Genomic DNA, 20,450 nt, shown 5'->3' with positions numbered 1-20,450 from the left:
GTACGCACACAATATGTAAGTTACACCCTTAATTACCTACCTCATATGTAAGTTACACCCTTAATTACCTACCTCATATGTAAGTTACACCCTTAATTACCTACCTCATATGGAAGTTACACCCTTAATTATATGTCTCGTATGAAAGTTTCATCTTTATTAGGTACACAATATGAAAGTAACACCCTTTTAACGTAACTCCTATGTAAGTTACACCCTTAATTACATACCTCATATTGTTACTTACACCCTTAATTATGTACCACATATGTAAGTTACATCCTTAATTATGTACACAATAATGTAAGTTACACCCTTAATTACATACACAATTTGTAAGTTACACCCTTAATTACGCACACAATATGTAAGTTACACCCTTAATTACGCACACAATATGTAAGTTAAACCCTTTTTTCGTACCTCATCAGAAAGTTCCACCCTTTTTATGTACATCGTATTCAAGTTACACCCTTAATTAAGTACACAATATGAAAGTTACATCCTTACTAATTATGTTCTATTTACTATCATATGAATCCCTGCCGATGACATTCCTGCTTTAAAGACGAGATAATTATGTACTACCGTTTAAGATCTGGTAGCATTTTTAGCTCACCTGGACCAAAGGACCGGTGAGCTTATGCCATGGCGCGGCATCTGTCGTCCGTCTGTTGTCCGTCAACATTTGCATTATATCGCTACTAGTCATAAAATGCTTGGTGGATTTTAACCAAATTTGCAGCAGATTTTGCATAAATGGTGATTCTTACCCCAAAGGGGCCAGAGGGGCAGGGTCAAATAGGGGAAATAGAAGTAATTCCTTTAAATCGCAACTAGTCATGAAGTTATGAATGGATTTTAACCCAATTTAGTAAGAAACATCCTTGGGGGAAGGGGAACAGATTTTGCATAAATGGTGACTCTGACCCCCAAGGAGCCAGAGGGGCGTGGTCAAATATGGGAAATAGGCTAGTCATTAAGTTATGAATCGATTTTAACCCAATTTGGTCAGAAACATCTTTGGGGGAAGGGAAACAGATTTTGCATAAATGGTGACTCTGACCCGAAAGGGGCCAGAGGGGCAGGTTCAAATAGGGGAAATAGAGTAATTCCTTTAAATCGCTACTAGTCATAAGGTTATGAATTGATTTAAATCAATTTTAGTCAGAAGTATCATTGGGGGAAGGGGAACAGCTTTTGCATAAACGGTGACTCTAACCCCCAAGGGGCCAAAGGGGCGGGGCCCAATAATTAAATTAGAGGTAATTCCTTTAAATCGTTACTTGTAATAAAGTTATGAATGGATTTAAACCCAATTTGGTCAGAAATATCCTTGGGGAAAGGGAAATAGATTTGGCTGAAAAGATGACTCTTGCGCTAAAGGGGTGGGGCCCAATATGTAAATTAGAGGTGATTCCTTTAAATCACTACTAGTAATAAAGTTATGAATGGATTTAAACCCAATTGCTCAGAAACATCCTGGGGGGAAAGGGGAATAGATTGTGCGTACAAGATGACTCTTACTCCAAAGGGGCGGGCCCAATATGTAAATTAGAGGTCATGCCTTTAAATCGCTACTAGTCATAAGGTTATGAATGGATTTGATCCCAATTTAGTCAGAAACATCCTTGAGGGAAGGGGAACAGATTTTGCATAACACGAGAGACTCTAACCTCCAAAGGGCCAAAGGGGCGGGGCCCAATAAGTAGTAAATTAGAGGTAATTCCTTTAAATCACTACTAGTCATCAGGTTATGAATGGATTTAAACCCAATTTAGTCAGAAACATCCTTGAGTGGAAGGGGAACAGATTTTGCATAAACAGTGACTCTAACCCCAAAGGGGCGGGACCCAATAATTAAATTAGAGGTAATTCCTTTAAATCACTACTAGTAATAAAGTTATGAATGGATTTAAACCCAATCTGGTCAGAAACATCCTTGGGGAAAGGGGAATAGATTTGGCGTAAAAGATTACTCTTGCGCTAAAGGGGCGGGGCCCAATATGTAAATTAGAGTTAATTCCTTTAAATCACTACTGGTCATAAAGCTATCAATGGATTTAAACCCAATTCGGTCAGAAACATCCATGGGGAAGGGGAACAGATTTTGCATAAATGACGATTCTGACCCCTAAGGGGGCGGGTCAAATAGGGTAAATAGAGGTAATTTCTTAAAATAGTTACTTTTCTTAAGTTTTTAATGGATTTGAACCCAATTTGCTCAGATCTTGAGGCATCCTTGGAGAAAGGGGAACAAATTTTGCTGTGACACTCCAACCCATAACCACGTTATGGGATAAACACAATTCTGATGTAAAAATAGGCCCAACGAAGGGTCTTTCCCCACCCTATGGGACTTGGTTAAAACACAATCATGTTGTAAAAACAATCACTGCAGTCTTTTCACACCCTTAGAGAGTCTGGATTTCATTATTTCTTTAAAGCAGTTGGGATCCTACACTATAACCATATATAGCATTGTTCGAGATTGACAGATTAAGCTACATATTAACAAATTGAACATGAACATTATTTTGACGTTTGGTCAAATTTAACCAGGTGAACGATACAGGCCCCATGGGTCTCTTGTTCTATATATTATCTTTACGGATATATGCTAAGGAGGGAATTACATGTCTGATATGTTCTTTGCTCTATGGAGGGTTAAAAGGGACATAATTATATGTTTAACTTTTCTTGTTTGTTTAACCATTTAACTTATTGTTTTGATTATTGTTCCTTTATCTTTTATTTTTTCATTTCTTTATTTTTACATCGTGATAAGTGTTGATATTAAATTTCTTTTATTCAGCGGTAGATAGTTTGTGTTTCTTTGTTTCATATTCCTATTGCTGCAGACTGATGCTATAAACTAAGTAAAATTGTGTTTAACAATTTTAGATATTAGTCGGCTATTTCTATTTTGTGACCAAAAACTTTGATTTAATATGTCATTTTTTCAGTTTCTGCTTGATAGTTTTATGGTTTTCAAATTTAGTGGTTTAATATCGCATTTTCTTCTTTTCCTATTTGGTTATTTAAGTATATTTTGTTTCACAACAACAATGTAAGTGTTTCAGAATTATGTCCCAAAAAACCCTTGATGCATTTTTTCCAACTATTCTAACACCAGGGGGCAGTAAAATCTAAACATAAATATATAATCACGGGGCGCTCCCAAACAACCATCGACTGGTAACTTCATATTATGATTTTATCAAAACGGTTAAATCCTAGGCATTGTGCTTATTAGATATGTAATTATTAGTATTGAGACACCGTTTGTGTACCCATAAAATGTTTCTTTTTGACGATTTTTCCGTGTCGTTTTACGACATCGCTCAACTTTTGTGACGGAAGTGGGTCAATCAGCTAGACCAACGTTCATCTTTTCGATAACAAATCTAATCTCTTATGGAGTCGTAGGTTTCCAGTAGGTTTCCTAGGTCTAGTGTAAATGTTACGTGTTCATTCACGTTTTAGAGACAAGCGACGTTTAAATATGTAATATTTTTAAAATGTCTTTATTGTTTGTTTGTTTAATGAAATTGCTGTGTCGTTAGTTTATTCTTTGATGTCTTGATCAGCTGATATTTGTTTATGTTGTGGAACAACGACATTTCGAGAATCATATCTCGTACACATTAGCTAAGTACGATGACACGAACTTTCAAGGAACTACTGTACATGTACTTCAGTACACACTAGCAGTATATTAAATAATTCTTTTTCAGTAATAGAAGTTTGTTTCTCAAATTCTTAATGAAATATAGATATGTTCTTATTAATGCTTTAAATTTTGACAGTGTCAAATTATATCATCTGTTGCATTGATTAATAAATGAAATAAGTTTTCAAATATATTTAAACCCTTCACTTTTATGCACCAAAGAAAGCAATATGCAAGAAAGCTGTTCTGGCAAATTTTAAGCTAAAATATTGTCAATTATTATGTTGAATTAGGAAAAATTCTGTTGCTTTGGGTGTATAGAAAGATGTCATGCATTTTTTTTTATCTTTTAAAATTAAATCAATTTCAATTTATTACAAAAAATTATCAGATAGAAAATTATTTGACAAAATCAAAGAGTTACCAGGTTTTAGCTATCACAATTTTACAAAATAGTTTACTTTGAAATTTCATGAATTAGTAAATTTTCAAATACATGTATCTATAAGTTGCTTTATTATCAATTCCATATCAACATATTTCAACCCTTTGCTTACATGTGCCAAAGAAAACCATGTGCGAGAAACCTGTTCTGAGAAAATTTTACTAAAATTATGTTGATTGTTATATCACATAAGTTAATTAACTAATTTAGGGTGTGGAACCATGTTGTAGTTTTGTCTTTTGAATTTGTAATCAGTTTCAGCTTATCACAAAAGGTATAATAGAAAACTACTTGTCAAAATTAAAGAATTGCTAATATTTTGTTATCACTATTTTACAAAATAGTTTTTCTCCAAAATTTCATCTGCACATAGGTAGCAAGTGGTAAATTTTGAAATATCTTTGCTTTAAATATCATTCCGACATATTTCAACCTTTCGCTTACATATACCAAAGAAAACAATGTGCAAGACACCAATTCTGACAAATTTATACTTAAGTTTTTGGAACTATTATGTATTTACTGTGTTGCACTATGTTAAATTCAATGTTGGGGAACAAAGTAGTTAATTTTTTTTATCTTTTGAATTTAAACTTTACTTATATAAAGGTATTATAGAAAATTATTTGACAAATTCAAACAATGACCAGGATTTAATGATAACCATTCTACAAGATAGTCTTCTTCATAATGTCATCTCCACACAGGTGAAATACAGTAACACTACAGTAGGACTAGTGTACATGTAAATAGTTTATGTGTTTCTTTTTTTTAGGCCAACACCACCATATGCAAACATTTACATTAGGAAGGGTGTTACAAATTGTTGGCCAAAGACTGCAGTTAATTTCCCTCTATATTCTACTGAAGAAACAAATTCAGGATTTTGAAACTTTACATAAAATCTGGTTTTAATTTCATATTGTAGAACTATTTTCTCAATATCAAACTATTTTGATATTGGGATAACACCATTTTCTGTTATTTTCACATCTTTTACATTTGCAACTGTAACAAATAAAAATTAAAAAGTTTTAAACAGGTACTGAAATTGCAGGCCTTAGACCGCAAGTAATTATCCTCTATGTTCTACTTTAAAAAAAATTCATTAAAATGTTTTTGAGACTGCATAAAATATGGTTTTCATTTCATTTTGTAGAAGTACTCTCTCAATTTCAAGCCATTTAGATATTAAGAAACAAATTTTCCACAATTTTCACTTCTTTGGTACTATTGCCACTGTAAGATAGTTAATTATTTATTATTGAGGGGCCGCGGTGGCCAAGTGGTTAAGGTGTCATGACACTTAATATCACTAGCTATCCACCTCTGGGTTGCTAGTTCGAAACCTACGTTGGAAGTTAACTGGCCATGGTACTGACCGTAGGCCGGTAGTGTTTCTCCTGGTACTCCGGCTTTCCTCCACCTCTAAACCTGACACGTCCTTAAATGAACTTAGCAGTTAATAGGAAGTTAAACCAAATACACAAAGTATATTAGTATTATATATTGTTCTGGATGGCATGCAATGGGCCTCTTGTATGTTGTTCAGTCAGGTAGTCACCAACTACTACAAGGAGACCCAGCCTCAGACTTAAAGATGCTACTTATTTTTTAAAATCTTGGCAAACTGGTCTACACTGCTACCTTACAAGAAGTTTAAATCATTTATTTGAAAAGAAAATATTATTTATTTTGCTTGGTAAGCTCCATTTCCTGGATGGCTTGTGGACAGACAGGTCTCCTGCATGTTGTTCAGAGGTAGTCACTAACTACTACAAGGTGACCCTGCCTCAAACTGACTCAGCTGGCTATTCAAAGGGTGATAAACAAAGCTAACAAATAACAAAGCAAATATATATAAGAGTAAGAGATAATTTGCCACTTAATTTTCAGAAACTCCAGGGCAAACTGGTGTACACTGCTACCTGATAAAAGGTTGAAAAAGTTATTTAAAAATAAAAATATGATTTATTATGCATTATTAAGCTTCCTTTACATGAATTATTGGTCAAATTCACATAAATAATTTAAAACTTGCTAATTACTTAATTTTCATCTGTGATAGAAAAAGGGAGATAACTCGCTCACCTGTTCTTGATATTAAATTACATGGGTAATAAGATATTTCCCTAAAGTTATATACATGATCGATCAATTATCGATATGATGATGATTGATAATGAACTTATTAGTGATTCCCAACACTAGAGTCTACTGAAGAAGTTTTCGAATAAAAAAAATTAGACAATCTCCCAATTTGCTTGACACGGACCACTGACAAAGACGCTTGATACTGACTTTGAACTATGGGGAAAGTCCCGAAATGAAATTTACAATTTAATATATTGTATCAATATTCGGCAAAATCATCGGTTGATGGAAGTCTAACCGTTATATCGAAGTCTTGGAACTGGCAGTACGGGCGCTGTATGATCAATCTAATTAAAGTCTAGATGGTCATTATCACTACACGTTTCTCATGTAACGTAGTGAGAATGACCATCTAGATTTTAATTAGATTGCTGTATGATATGCGGAACTACGAGAACCAGTCTAGTACTTCGAGCTCTTGGCCTAGGCCTACTGCCTGTGCCATTCAACCGGAGCAGACACGAAAAACCGGGCTCGGTGTCGTAAACACTTTTTTTAAACTAGGATTTTATCATCTGAGGATATAATATTGATATTATTTCGAATATTAAGGATAAAAAGCAGTGAGTGTATAATTTAGGGCCAAAGCTTAATCCAAACAATGATGAAGTGTTTCAGTCGGGCATTGGTAGGAATTTGAGAGTCACTGTTGCAATGGCTGCTGTAGGGAGTAATCCTTACTTCCGAAGCGATTGATTTGAGCACCCTCTGGCGATAGAATGAAGATGAAAAATTGCATAAGGGTTTTTTGGGACATAATTCTAACTTTCTATTTCTTACTTTTTCCCCTTTCTTTCTCTCTTCATTTTTAGTTTTAATCTTTCATGTAACATGTTTTAGCAAAAATAGTTATTTTACAAGTTGTAAAATTGGAGAACTTTAAAGTTTAAATATAAAATCTTAACAACAGTAAAAAAAACAAAAACAAAAAAATAAAATGCACAATTGAAGATAAAATGTTAAAATAAAGAGTTTTGAATCCAAAAAAGTAATAACGTAAAATGAAGCATTAAAATTGTGAGAAATAAATCAGTAATGACAAATAATGAGAAGTTGCAATTAGAAAAGTAAAAAAAAGGAAGAAAAAAGATTGAAAATAGTATGTTTGACTTATGTCCCTTTTAACCCTCCATATTGCTCAAGTTAATATTTCCGTGCTGCACGGGCAAGTTTTTTCCTCGCAGCCTTTGCTCTAGCTATAGCGTGTTGGCGCATGCGTACTTGTCTCGTTTTGATGAGCTTTGAGAACATCCAACACCTGCTGACGGAGAAGGCCGTGCGATACATCAGTGGACAAAAGAAGGCTTTCTTCTGCTCGTGAACTACCGTGGAAGCCTTAGGTTTCCCCAGAGCCATGACATCAGCCATCGTCTTGACTGGCCTGAAGAAGGGGCCAGAAACAGAATTTGACGTCACAGTACTGCCATTACTGATAGTAGCTGGTGTGTTTTCGGGCATGTTTAATGTTTTCGACAATTCTGATTTTCCATTGGGCTGATTCTCCAACATCAAGGTTTCCAGTATTTTTGCTATCATTGTCGAGCTAAATTTATTCCCATTGGTGACGATCTGCAATATTTCATTCGTAAGATATTTGGAAATATCGGCAACATAATCTGGATCAAAGTCTACCTGAGAGTCTGACTCTAAATCTGTTTCGCCAGTGTTAGTGTAGGCCCTGTTGGGATATTGATGGTGTAGTCGCGTCCTGGCTAGTTGGGACGATGTTTTGTCCTCAATAATGTCACCATATGCCGAATGTCCCGTGTGCCCCATGCTTGTTAAGTAATATCCTTCAGGAATCTTCCCATGGACTGTGGCGCCAGCTCCAGTTGTTACTGGCGATAATTGGTCGGTATCAATCGAGAGATCTTTTGGTAAACTTCCTAATTGGAGATGTTTCTCTCCAAAAGTCACATCCCCGCAAATACATCGTATCACGAGAATGGTGATTTTTGCAGCAACAAGTACCGGACCCTTGAACATCTGCAGGAAAAGACAAACATTGATCAGGACAGGCATACACAAACATTGATCAGGACAGGGAAAGACAAACATTGACCAGTACAGGAAAGACAAGCATTGACCAGTACATGGAAAGACAAACATTGACCAGTACAGGGAAAGACGAACATTAATCAGTATAGAAAAAGACAAACATTGATCAGGACAAGGAAAGACAAACATTGATCAGTATAGAAAAAAAAGACAAACACTGACCAGTACAGGGAAAGACAAACATTGACCAGTACAGGGAAAGACAAACATTGACCAGGACAGGGAGAGACAAACATTGACCAGTACAGGAAAGACAAACATTGATCAGTACAGGGAAAGACAAACATTGACCAGTACAGGGAAAGACAAACACTGACCAGTACAGGGAAAGACAAACATTGACCAGTACAGGGAAAGACAAACATTGACCAGGACAGGGAGAGACAAACATTGACCAGTACTGGAATGACAAACATTGATCAGTACAAGAACTTTCTATAAAATAGCAATATATGAACGTGTGTACTTCGCGCCGTAGAGATCGAAACTCATATCAGATCGGGTAAGTTTTTACACACTGAAGGTTTTAACCCCACAAAACATTTTACTACAATAATATAGTTATTTACTTGCACAATTCATATTATGATAGAGTATACCTGTACCATTATAGTTAAAGCTCACTTGTTTTATTTACGTACCAAACATTCATTACACACATTTATTTGAAAAAGAAATTTTCTCATATATCTGTATAAGAATTAAATACAAGATACCCAACCAAAATGGCTTAGTACACACCACATTGTGCTCATACACACAAAAAAAACCTCCAATGTTCATGAGAATCACGGATATTGACCATCAAACTAGTACCAAGGAAGCTTTCTTTCGTTTATACATAGAATACAAGTTACAATACAACAGTAGCTAAGGTTGACTGCAACGCCGAACAGAGGAAATAAAACTATTGTTATCCAAGTTTTAACTTATTTCTGTGGATTCATTAAAACAAACTTTTTAAAATCTTCAAACTCTTTACAAAGGGTATATCGGTAGTGGAAATTGGTATATCATAAAGGAAATTCATCTTCTGTACAGTTTGGAATATTGCAATGATTCTGTCGCGAGTCCTACTTATATAATCAGTGTTAAAATGATATCTAGTTCTTTCGCGAGTCTTACCTGTATGTAATCAGTGTTGAAAAGATATCTAATTCTGTCGAGTCTTACCTGTATGTAATCGGTGTTGAAACGGTTTCTTATTCTGTCGAGTCTTACCTGTAAAACATCAATGCTGAAAATGTTTCTAATTCTGTCGAAAGTCTTACCTGTATATAATCAGCGTTGAAAAATGTTTTTAATTCTGTCGAGTCTTACCTGTATATAATCAGCATTGAAAATGTTTCTAATTCTGTCGAGAGTATTACCTGTAAACAATCAGTGCTGAAAATAATTATAATTCTGTCCAAAGTCCTACCTGTATATAATCAGCGTTGGAATGTTTCCAATTCTGTTTTTGTCTTACCTTTGTGTAACCAGTTGTTCGTTTTCTGTCACACTTCTATACTTTCTTGTGGTCAGTGAAGTAACTCGCCCAGAGTCGCCTTTTATACTGCTGGAGCAGCTTCCAGATTGTTTTTCACGGTAATATTTCATATTGTCGCTGTGCGCTCGTTGGGTGTGACAAATCTACTGAAACCGTCAGAAAACGAAAACCCAGTCGAAAAAGGTGTTTCATCTTCACTAAGTGATTAAGTAAATGATTAAAATAAACCTGTGTCATACAGCTGTTTAGTCCCTCTAGGACTCGTCAGTGATTATCATACAGCGGTTTAGTCCTCCTAGGACTCGTTAGTGATTAATATAAAACTTTATCATACAGCTGTTTAGTCCCTCTAGGACTCGTCAGTGATTAATATAAAACTTTATCATACACCTGTTTAGTCCCTCTAGGACTCGTCAGTGATTAATATAAAACTTTATCATACACCTGTTTAGTCCCTCTAGGACTCGTCAGTGATTAATATAAAACTTTATCATACACCTGTTTAGTCCCTCTAGGACTCGTCAGTGATTAATATAAAACTTTATCATACACCTGTTTAGTCCCTCTAGGACTCGTCAGTGATTAATATAAAACTTTATCATACACCTGTTTAGTCCCTCTAGGACTCGTCAGTGATTAATATAAAACTTTATCATACAGCTGTTTAGTCCCTCTAGGACTCGTCAGTGATTAATATTAAACTTTAACATACCGCTATTTAGTCCTCTTGGTACTCGTATTTGATGAATGTAAAAATGTACCATACAGCGAGTTAGTCCCCCTAGGAGTCGTTAGTGAACAGTAACCGATATCAAACTGTTTATAGATTGTTAAACAATACAAACTGAATCCTAGCCTACTGTATCCTTAAATGATCAAAGCTGTCGATCGGACGTTAAACAATACAAACCAAATCCTACCTTACCGTTTCTTTAAATGAGTATAGGTAATGATAGAACACCGTTATATCGAAGATGTCACATGCCAGACAACGTGAGTTTTCTCCGCGGTGGTTCTACAGCGAGACCTCTCGCGAGCTTTTACATTTTGGCCAACGATAGTACTTAATAGCTGATATAAAGTGTTTCTTAATTTATGTAAGATAGATGAAGTTTGTATCATATGATAGTACTGTTCAAATCGCTCAGATCAGAAAAACGAAAAATGGTCGACAGGTGATTGCCATGCTTGTTTCGGACTCTTGCATAAATCGCTCTCTGAATCTCCATTGCCTCTATTTGTACGTATAGTCAAACAATCTATGTGGATTGTTCTTTACATGAATAAGAGAAAAGTCGAGGCAGAGAAAACATGTTTTTTAGATATCTTTTTCAGTGTGTAATGCAATGACTTGAACAAAGTGGTTAGTTAAGGACACGGTAGACTAGAATTTGGTTTGTATTGTCTAATGTCCTATAAACAGCTATGGTCATTTAGAGACACAATAGACTAGAATTTTGTTTGTATTGTGTAACGTCATATAAACAGCTATAGTCACGATATTAGGATTGTGTGTCTTTGTTTAACGTCCTATAAACAGCTTTGGTCATTAGGACACGATAGACTAGGATTTTGTTTGTATTGTTTAACGTTCTAACAACAGCTTTGGTCATTAGGACACGGTAGACTAGAATTTGGTTTGTATTGTCTAATGTCCTATAAACAGCTATGGTCATTAGGACACGATAGACTAGGATTTTGTTTGTATTGTGTAACGTCATATAAACAGCTATAGTCACGATATTAGGATTGTGTGTCTTTGTTTAACGTCCTAACAACAGCTTTGGTCATTAGGACACGATAGACTAGGATTTTGTCTGTATTGTTTAACGTCCTATCAACAGCAATAGTTATTTAAGGACAAGATAAACTTGGATTTGGTTGGTATAGTCAAACGTGCTATCAACAGCTATAGTGATTTCAGGATACGGTGGACTAGGATTTGGTTGGTATTGTTAACCGCCCTATAAACATATTTCGTCATTCAGCGACACGATAGACTCGGATTTGGTTTGTATTGTTTAACGTCCTATAAAAAGCTATGGTTAGTTAAGGACACGGCAGGAGGATTAAACAGATGTATGGTACTCTTTTTACATTCCTCCCTGACGAGTTCTAGGAGGATTAAACAGCTGTATGATAGTTTTATATTCATGATTAGGTGTGTCTCCTGTACAATACTGTGATGAACATTATTGAATTTGTTACTTACTGGAAAATAACTATATCATCCAACTTTCATATGATGTTTTCACCTGACCATCCTAGATTCCTCATGTGGTAACGATCACATCCGCTCGATGATGACACATGCCAGGCTACGTGGGTTTTCTCCGCGGTAATTCAAAAGTAAAACCCCTCGCGCGCTTCCATTTTGGCTTATAGTAGTAATTAATATTAGTCGATATAATGTATTTGTCAATTAATGTAAAATGGATAAAGTTTATATCATATGATAGTATACTGTTTGTTTAACGTCCTATCAACAGCTATGGTCATTTCACGCGATAGACTAGGATTTCGTTTGTATTGTTTAACGTCCTATCAACAGCTATTCTTATCTAAGACACAGTAGACTAGGATAACTAGAGTCATGTGAGAACATGGTAGCTCTCGTAACTGATGGTATACAATATAATGGTAGTATTGGTGTTTATCCTGTACAATACTTAACTGGATATTACTGTCCACGTTTCATATGATGTTGTCACCTGTCCACGATACTCCAGGGTTTACGTAAGCTCTCGTAACTGATGGAATATCGAGGATGTCACATGCCTGACAACGTGAGTTTTATCCGCGGTGGTTCTACAACAAGACCTCTCGCGAGCATTTACATTTTGGCCAATGACAGTGATTAATAGCTGATATAAAGTGTTTCTTGATTTATGTAAAATAGATGAAGTTTGTATCATCTGATGGTATACTGCTTAAATTACTCGGATCGGAATTGAACTTTGCCTTATTTGAACAAGAGAAAAGTCGAGGTAGAGAAAACATTTTTTTAGATGGGTTGATCACTTTGTAATGCAATGACATGAACAATGTACTTAGAGCGATGATGAATAAATAAGTAGTGGAAAAAAAAATCCGCAAATGGACTGGGTTTTTTTACTTGTACTAAGGAGACAATCATATTGTAATCTGAAAATCGCAATTCATAAACTCGGCCACTGGCGGAACGGGGCACAATACAACGGGACAATTAATGTCAAAATATGATAGTTTAGGATTTTGTTTGTATTGTTTAATGTCCTATAAATAGCTATGGTTATTTAAGGACACGGTAAGCAAGGATTTGGTTTGTATTACTTAATGCTTGGCAACAGCTATTGTCTCGTGATTACCATAGAAAATATCGGAATAAAGTCTTTTGTTGTTCAGTTTGGGCGATCGTTCTGCTGTGGAGCACGTGTGATACAATCATCTTAGCATGTTCAGCCGTGGGGCGCATGCTATACATATGTCCTCGCTCGTTCTGCAGTGTAATACACACATCTTAATATTGTAGCTCGTTTTGCTGTGGAGTGCGAGTAACACTTACAGCTTGGCTAGTTGTGCTGTGGAGCGTGTGCAAAACATACGTCTTGGAACGCTATTATGTGGAGCACGTGTATTACATAGATCTTGGCTTATTATGCTGAGGGCGTGTGAAATACGTACATCTTGGCTTGTTCTCTCGCGGAGCGTGTGCAAAACATATGTCTTGGCTAGACCTGATTTGGAGCACGTGCAATACATGTCTTAGCTCGTTCTGCTGCAGAGCATGTCTAATACATACGTCTAGACTCGACCTGCTTTGGAGCATGTGTAATCCATGTCTTGGCTTGTCTGCTGTGGAGCATTTGTAATACAATGAATCAATGTTATTTTCATTCACAAACTAGGTCCCATCCAAGAAAGAGACTAGCCAAGAATCATGACTGACCTAAGCTTTGGAGTAGTGTGCGGGTCTCTTTAACACAGATTTGACTCACTTTTGATATTGGCATCAACATTCTTCCAACAAGGTGGTGATTTCAACTTAACCTAACTGCTTTAGTCATGAATTAAATAGTTGAATTATAATTACATTATTGTGTCACGCTCGCATAACTCGATTGGTAAATATGGTAATGTAGCGGAAATAGCCGGGGAACTATATACTCAAAGTCCCGCAGCCCTCGGTAGGTGTCCTCGAGGTAGCGTCAGACACCCGCCACAATACCCGAGTTTAGAATTAAATAGTGTGGGTCGTCGAGAAACACAATTCAACACCGTCGTAAAGTTTCAGTCTATGTATTCAGCAACATCAGCAGTGTACAGAGCATATATAAATGGCAACACTGCTCTCGCTTTCATCAGCATACGTAGCAACATCCAGCAAAGTAACACCTAACACTCTCTGGCTTGAACTCAACTCCACGATCTCCCTCTCTGAACTGAACTCCCTCTCTGAAGTGAACTCTCCGGCTTGAACTCAACTCCACGATCTCCCTCTCTGAACTGAACTCTCCCTCCGCTCTCGCTTTCACCCCTTTTATACCAAAACCTAACGGAGCGCTACCGGAGCGCCGGAGCCCTGCCGGAGCGGTGCCGGAGCGGTGCACACCTGTACCGGAGCCTTCCGCTCCGGTGACTAAAATGTGTAAATAACAATGTACATAACACTTAGAAAAACAATTAGCCGCGAGTAAATATTGACCATGTGTAATAAAGATGGGGCATTGCTGGAGCTCCCAGACAGGTCCAGCCATTTGTAGTGGATAATAGGGATGAGAGGCGATTAATACCTCTCTGACAGGGGCAATAAACATGAACGGGAGCCGGGCAGACGATTACTGCCACGGGCGTTGTGAATTGATTACTTCACGGGATATTATCCCGACGTGTCCCTCCCCATCTAATTACCAACGGTCAACAGATTGACGGGCTATTAAAATTCCTAAAGCAAAGATGGTATAACAGAAAATAGAAACATAGAAAAATACTACAGTAATATAGAAAAATACTACAGTAAGTATTTTGTGGTGTTTCTATGTGGTATGTATGTAGGGTTTGTATTTAGTGGTGCGCTACCTATAAGTCGGACCTCTCTGTCAGGTAAGTATTTTCGATAAGGCGCGAGAGATACCAGATGACGGGCGATCGGTAAGGCACGCTCTGGACGGAGGATCGTTCGAGGTATTGGAGACATTGTTATATTTGTCTCATATGAGTGAAAGCACAGAAAGCTGACTGTGGTAAGTGTTTGCCCCTTTTTGGTTTATATTGTCCATGTATTTATCCGATTGGATTATAGTATTTACCTGTAGGAGACCGGTCAAGCATTTATAGTTGGTGCGGTCCACTCGTGCGCATCTTCGCTAGCCAAGGCTTCTGATTACGTTACACTCCACGAACGTGTAGTGTAACGTAATCAGAAGCCTTGGCTAGCGAAGATGACTCGTGCGTGACTGAGTTGTTTACGTGTATGTTTGAATTTCTATAACTGGTTATTGTTTTATCTATATGTTATAATGGTAGCTATAGTATCAATAAGCTGTATAAGCAAGATATTTGTATATCAGTCATATATTAGTTGTATACGGGCCATTACGTTATTGTCATGTAGTTAGCGTAAAGTAAGCGTATGCGTTTTCTATAGGTATGGAGGCCCATATAGGTGATAGACTGTAATTATTTATTGTTCGCTGTGGACCCGCATGTTTACCTAAATGGTAATTCGCATAAGTATGCTATATTATTCAGTAATTATAGTAATATTTAAGTAATGCTATTTAATTATCATGAATATATATATAATTGTATATCTGGAAACCCCAGTTTGTTAGGAGTGTAAATGTATGGAAGCGCGTAAGTGAAATAAATATCTAGCTTTTGTATACGCGAAGAGACTTTTAAACTACAATGTACCTGGAATATTACGGATTTCTACAAACTATGTCCTATTTTCTGTATTTACCAGCTTTCTACCGTGGATTATCAAGGGAAATGGGCGAGATGGACCAGCCAACACAGTAACAGTTTTGACCATGACAGGGTCATCTACATGTGATATTCAGTGGCGGTATAACCCAGCCTTGTTTCCCGGTGATGCAGTTGACTCATATACATTTTGTAAGTCAGTGGTCAGCAGTTCGACCTACATGTATACCTGTGTGGTTTCCATGTGGCAGTGATGATGATTCCGATATCGGCTGATTGTTGTGTTAACACTGAAGTGTTATGAGATACTGAAGTATCTACATGTACGCTCATAGCTGGTAACTCTTGTGACGTGATAAGGACAGAGGACCAGAGGAGTGGATTGGAAGGGAAGAGGACAGAAGTTTTCAAAAGACTGTATATATCCGTATGTGTAGTGCGAGTGTGAGGGTGTGTATTTTGTCTATATAATAGTCTTATAAATACTGTAAATAAATATGTATATACTGTACAGAATGCTTTATTGTGGTATCAATACTGGGTATGGCTGTGCCGCTCTGACCACAGTTACAATTGGCTATTACAATATCTGAAAACCAAGATATTGAATTTATCTCCATTTCACATAAACATTATAAAGACCATCATTCATGCCATGGAATAGCTGTCCAATTCAAAATGAAAACTGAAGATCAGAAAAGTGAATGATGGGAAGTCCAATTTATTTCCATAAATATCCAATTTCTATATACCTTATCTATGTCCATTTTCGCTTTTTCATTCACATATCTGGATCTGTTGCTTGTCAATGAAAGTAACAAAATGCATTTTTATTTTTTCTAAGTAAAATTACTTCTGTATAGGAGTAATGTGTTATGTGATGCAAATTTGATTGTATATGTTGCATTTATATTTAATTACGTACCGCATATGGAGGTTGCGTCCTTAATTACATACCGCGTATGGAAGTAACACCCTTAATTACCTACCGCATATGTAAGTTACACCCTTAATTACCTACCTCATATGTAAGTTACACCCTTAATCACCTTCCTCATATGGAAGTTACACCCCTTAATTACCTACCTCATATGTAAGTTACACCCCTTAATTACCTACCTCATATGAAAGTTACACCCTTAATTACCTACCTCATGTAAGTTACACCCTTAATTACATACCTCATATGGAAGTTACACCCTTAATTATATCTCATATGTAAGTTACACCCTTAATTACCTACCTCATATGTAAGTTACACCCTTAATTACGTACCTCATATGTAAGTTACAAACTTAATTATGTGTCTCATGTGAAAGTTTCATCATTTATTACGTACACAATATGAAAGTAACACCCTTTTTACGTACCTTATATGAATGTTACACCCTTAATTACGTACACAATAATAAGTTACATCCTTAATTACGTACACAATATGTAAGTTACACCCTTAATTATGTACACAATAAGAAAGTTACACCCTTTTTATGTACATCGTATTCAAGTTACACCCTTAATTACGTACCTCATATGAAAGTTACATCCTTACTAATTATGTTCTATTTACTACCATATCATGAATCACTGCCGATGACATATTGCTTGCTGCTTTAAAGACAAAATAATTATGTTCTGACGTTTAAGATCTGGTAGCATTTTTCTATATATTATCTATACGGATATATGCTAAGGAGGGAATTACATGTCTGATATGTTCTTTACTCAAGTTAATATTTCCGTGCTGCACGGGCAAGTTTTTTCTTCGCAGCCTTTGCTCTAGCTATAGCGTGTTGGCGCATGCGTACTTGTCTCGTTTTGATGAGCTTTGAGAACATCCAACACCTGCTGACGGAGAAGGCCGTGCGATACATCAGTGGACAAAAAAAGGCTTTCTTCTGCACGTGAACTACCGTGGAAGCCTTAGGTTTCCCCAGAGCCATGACATCAGCCATCGTCTTGACTGGCCTGAAGAAGGGGCTAGAAACAGAATTTGACGTCACAGTATTGCCATTACTGATAGTAGCTGATGTGTTTTCGGGCATGTTTAATGTTTTCGACAATTCTGATTTTCCATTGGGCTGATTCTCCAACATCAAGGTTTCCAGTATTTTTGCTATCATTGTCGAGGTAAATTTATTCCCATTGGTGACGATCTGCAATATTTCATTCGTAAGATATTTGGAAATATCGGCAACATAATCTGGATCAAAGTCTACCTGAGAGTCTGACTCTAAATCTGTTTCGCCAGTGTTAGTGTAGGCCCTGTTGGGATATTGAGGGTGTAGTCGCGTCCTGGCTAGTTGGGACGATGTTTTGTCCTCAATAATGTCACCGTATGCCGAATGTCCCGTGTGCCCCATGCTTGTTAAGTAATATCCTTCAGGAATCTTCCCATGGACTGTGGCGCCAGCTTCAGTTGTTACTGGCGATAATTGGTCAGTATCAATCGAGGGATCTTTTGGTAAACTTCCTGATTGGAGATGTTTCTCTCCAAAAGTCACATCCCCGCAAATGCATCGTATCACGAGAATGGTGATGTTTGCAGCAACAAGTACCGGACCCTTGAACATCTGCAGGAAAAGACAAACATTGATCAGTACAGGAAAGACCAACATTGACCAGTACAGGAAAGACACACATTGACCAGTACAGGAAAGACATACATTGACCAGTACAGGAAAGACAAACATTGATCAGTAAAGGACAAACAAACATTGATCAGTACAGGGAAAGACAAACATTGACCAGTACAGGAAAGACATACATTGACCAGTACAGGGAAAGACAAACATTGACCAGGACAGGGAAAGACGAACATTAATCAGTATAGAAAAAGACAAACATTGATCAGGACAAGGAAAGACAAACATTGATCAGTATAGAAAAAAAAAGACAAACACTGACCAGTACAGGGAAAGACAAACATTGACCAGTACAGGGAAAGACAAGCATTGATCAGTATAGAGACAGACAAACATTGATCAGGACAGGGAAAGACGAACATTAATCAGTATAGAAAAAGACAAACATTGATCAGGACAAGGAAAGACAAACATTGATCAGTATACAAAAAAGACAAACACTGACCAGTACAGGGAAAGACAAACATTGACCAGTACAGGGAAAGACAAACACTGACCAGTACAGGGAAAGACAAACATTGACCAGTACAGGGAAAGACAAACATTGACCAGGACAGGGAAAGACAAACATTGACCAGTACAGGAATGACAAACATTGATCAGTACAAGAACTTTCTATAAAATAGCAATATATGAACATGTGTACTTCGCACCGTAGAGATCGAAACTCATATCAGATCGGGTAAGTTTTTACACACTGAAGGTTTTAACCCCACAAAACATTTTACTACAATAATATGGTTATTTACTTGCACGATTCATATTATGATAGAGTATACATGTACCATTATAGTTAAAGCTCACTTGTTTTATTTACGTACCAAACATTCATTACACACATTTATTTGAAAAAGAAATTTTCTCATATATCTGTATAAGAATTAAATACAAGATACCCAACCAAAATGGCTTAGTACACACCACATTGTGCTCATACACACAAAAAAATCCTCCAATGTTCATGAGAATCACGGATATTGACCATCAAACTAATACCAAGGAAGCTTTCTTTCGTCTATACATAGAATACAAGTTACAATACAACAGTAGCTAAGGTTGACTGCAACGCCGAACAGAGGAAATAAAACTATTGTTATCCAAGTTTTAACTTATTTCTGTGGATTCATTAAAACAAACTTTTTAAAATCTTCAAACTCTTTACAAAGGGTATATCGGTAGTGGAAATTGGTATATCATAAAGGAAATTCATCTTCTGTACAGTTTGGAATATTGCAATGATTCTGTCGCGAGTCCTCCTTATATAATCAGTGTTAGAAAGATATCTATCTCTGTCGCGAGTCTTACCTGTATGTAATCAATGTTGAAAAGGTTTCTAATTCTGTCGAGTCTTACCTGTATGTAATCGGTGTTGAAAAGATATCTAATTCTGTCGAGTCTTACCTGTATGTAATCGGTGTTGAAACGGTTTCTTATTCTGTCCAGTCTTACCTGTAAAACATCAATGCTGAAAATGTTTCTAATTCTGTCGAAAGTCTTACCTGTATATAATCAGCGTTGAAAAATGTTTCTAATTCTGTCGAGAGTATTACCTGTATATAATCAGCGTTGAAAAATGTTTCTAATTCTGTCGAGAGTATTACCTGTAAAAAATCAGTGCTGAAAATAATTCTGTCCAAAGTCATACCTGTATATATAATCAGCGTTGGAATGTTTCCAATTCTGTTCTTTGTCTTACCTTTGTGTAACCAGTTGTTCGTTTTCTGTCACACTTCTATACTTTCTTGTGGTCAGTGAAGTAACTCGCCCGGAGTCGCCTTTTATACTGCTGGAGCAGCTTCCAGATTGTTTTTCACGGTAATAGTTCATTTTGTCTCTGTGCGCTCGTTGGGTGTGACAAACCTACTGAAAACGTCAGAAAACGAAAACCCAGTCGAAAAAAGTGTTTCATCTTCACTAAGTGATTATGTAAATGATTAAAATAAATATGTGTCCTACAGCTGTTTAGTTCCTCTAGGACTCGTCAGTGATTATCATACAGCTGTTTAGTTCCTCTAGGACTCGTCAGTGATTATCATACAGCGGTTTAGTTCCTCTAGGACTCGTCAATGATTATCATAC

The 20,450-nt window shown here is 36.6% G+C and overlaps 1 protein-coding gene across 1 annotated transcript; it reads right to left on the bottom strand.

The window, feature by feature from the left end:
• On the bottom strand, positions 1–20,179 carry LOC117336885. The gene is made up of 3 exons (XM_033897625.1): positions 20,068–20,179; positions 16,864–18,299; positions 1–123 (listed from the first exon to the last, which is right to left on the bottom strand). Exon 2 carries the CDS (start codon positions 18,297–18,299, stop codon positions 17,457–17,459), a length of 843 nt encoding a protein of 280 aa, XP_033753516.1. The 5' UTR covers positions 20,068–20,179; the 3' UTR covers positions 1–123; positions 16,864–17,456.
• Between the last annotated feature and the right edge of the window lie 271 nt (positions 20,180–20,450).

The sequence above is a fragment of the Pecten maximus genome, chromosome 10 (assembly GCF_902652985.1).
Source record: "Pecten maximus chromosome 10, xPecMax1.1, whole genome shotgun sequence".
NCBI lineage: Eukaryota > Metazoa > Mollusca > Bivalvia > Pectinida > Pectinidae > Pecten > Pecten maximus.
This window is presented reverse-complemented; position numbering and strand designations above follow the sequence as displayed.